Below are 1,268 nucleotides of genomic sequence, written 5' to 3'. Positions count from 1 at the left end.
AGAGGTACCAAACAACGGGTTGACATTTTCTGAGCAGTTACTGTATACCACGGTAATTTACGAGCCCGAGAGAATTTATTCTCAAAACTAAAAATGAAAAAATAATCGTGTCACCCCCCTCTCTTTCCACCTCCTTCATGCATCTGTAGGCCAGTCATTTTCTGGCACGCTGCAAGACACACGCAGTATATCTGTCCGTAGTGATGTAGGAGAGGACAGCACTGCGTCCGACATAAGTGCGAGCATTGTGGACGAAGTGGAAACCAAGTGACACGAATCATGAGAAGCTTTTGACCTGTAGCTAAAAGGTTACCAGGAACAGACACATCAAGTCCTCCGACTACGCTATCTACCTCAGTTTCTCAGCGAAACAAACAGATTCAGCAGCGGGAAACTGAGTCTGATGAACACCACTATCCCTGACTCCCTCGAGGAGCACTATTTGAAGAAGCGGTGGTTGGCCATCTCACCGACCAGTACTCGGTCGGATAATTGTACCGCAATGAAGTGCGGAACTCTTGGCCGGGATGTACAATGACATTGAACGTGGCGCTAATAGTAATGACGTCGCTAAGATTTCGGCTTGGAGTTCTCCAGTCTTGGCAACAAATATGACGAGCACCTTTGATCCGTCGGGGTACAGTGTACCCAACGGTTTCTTCTGGCAACAGACGGCGACTGAGACCGCGGGAAGTTGCCTGTGCGTTAGGATCTGCCAAATCCAGATCATCCGGAGCCCAAGCCAGGATCCGTAGCACAGGACAAAATAGTAGTATCACACTGCCAGATGCAGCCAGCACACGTGTTGGTTGCGTGCCACACAGATCGTGCGCATGCTGGCTGCTCTGGCATGCAGACTCTGCCACACTCTGCACAGATAGTGGGACGTGGCTACGGACCATCCATTCCGCAGCCGCGTCCCCCGACATTTAGCTTATGAGCTGACTGCCCCTGGTAGCGAGGAGCAGTTAGCCCATTCAGCAATTTCCATTTTAAGCGTCAAGCGCCTGGGCGCGACGTGCCTCGGCCGTGATTTCCGGCACGGGGGCGCCCGTGCGCCATGGACACCGAGCGGCTCGACACGCAGACTACCACTACGTTCTACCTGGACATGCAGACTACGATTACGTTCTACCTGGACATGCAGACTACGATTACGTTCTACCTGGACATGCAGACTACGATTACGTTCTACGTGGACATGCAGAGGTGCCGTGCACGGGCGCGACGTGCCTCGGCCGTGATTTCCGGCACGGCGGCGCCCGTGC

The 1,268-nt window shown here is 53.2% G+C and overlaps 2 protein-coding genes across 2 annotated transcripts in view; both read left to right on the top strand.

The window, feature by feature from the left end:
• The window catches only part of PPTG_20697 (hypothetical protein), a gene marked incomplete at both ends in the record, with an annotated part of 11,736 nt that extends 11,645 nt beyond the window's left edge, over window positions 1–91 (top strand). Inside the window, one exon of the mRNA XM_008892895.1 lies at window positions 38–91. Coding sequence (XP_008891143.1) covers window positions 38–91 — 54 coding nt within the window. The remainder of the gene's footprint in view (window positions 1–37) is intronic.
• A 969-nt stretch (window positions 92–1,060) lies between these two features.
• PPTG_20696 (hypothetical protein) overlaps window positions 1,061–1,268 on the top strand; it is a gene marked incomplete at both ends in the record, with an annotated part of 978 nt that continues 770 nt past the window's right edge. Inside the window, one exon of the mRNA XM_008892894.1 lies at window positions 1,061–1,240. Coding sequence (XP_008891142.1) covers window positions 1,061–1,240 — 180 coding nt within the window. The remainder of the gene's footprint in view (window positions 1,241–1,268) is intronic.

Source organism: Phytophthora parasitica (assembly GCF_000247585.1).
Source record: "Phytophthora parasitica INRA-310 unplaced genomic scaffold supercont2.1, whole genome shotgun sequence".
Taxonomy (NCBI): domain Eukaryota; phylum Oomycota; class Peronosporomycetes; order Peronosporales; family Peronosporaceae; genus Phytophthora; species Phytophthora nicotianae.
This window is presented reverse-complemented; position numbering and strand designations above follow the sequence as displayed.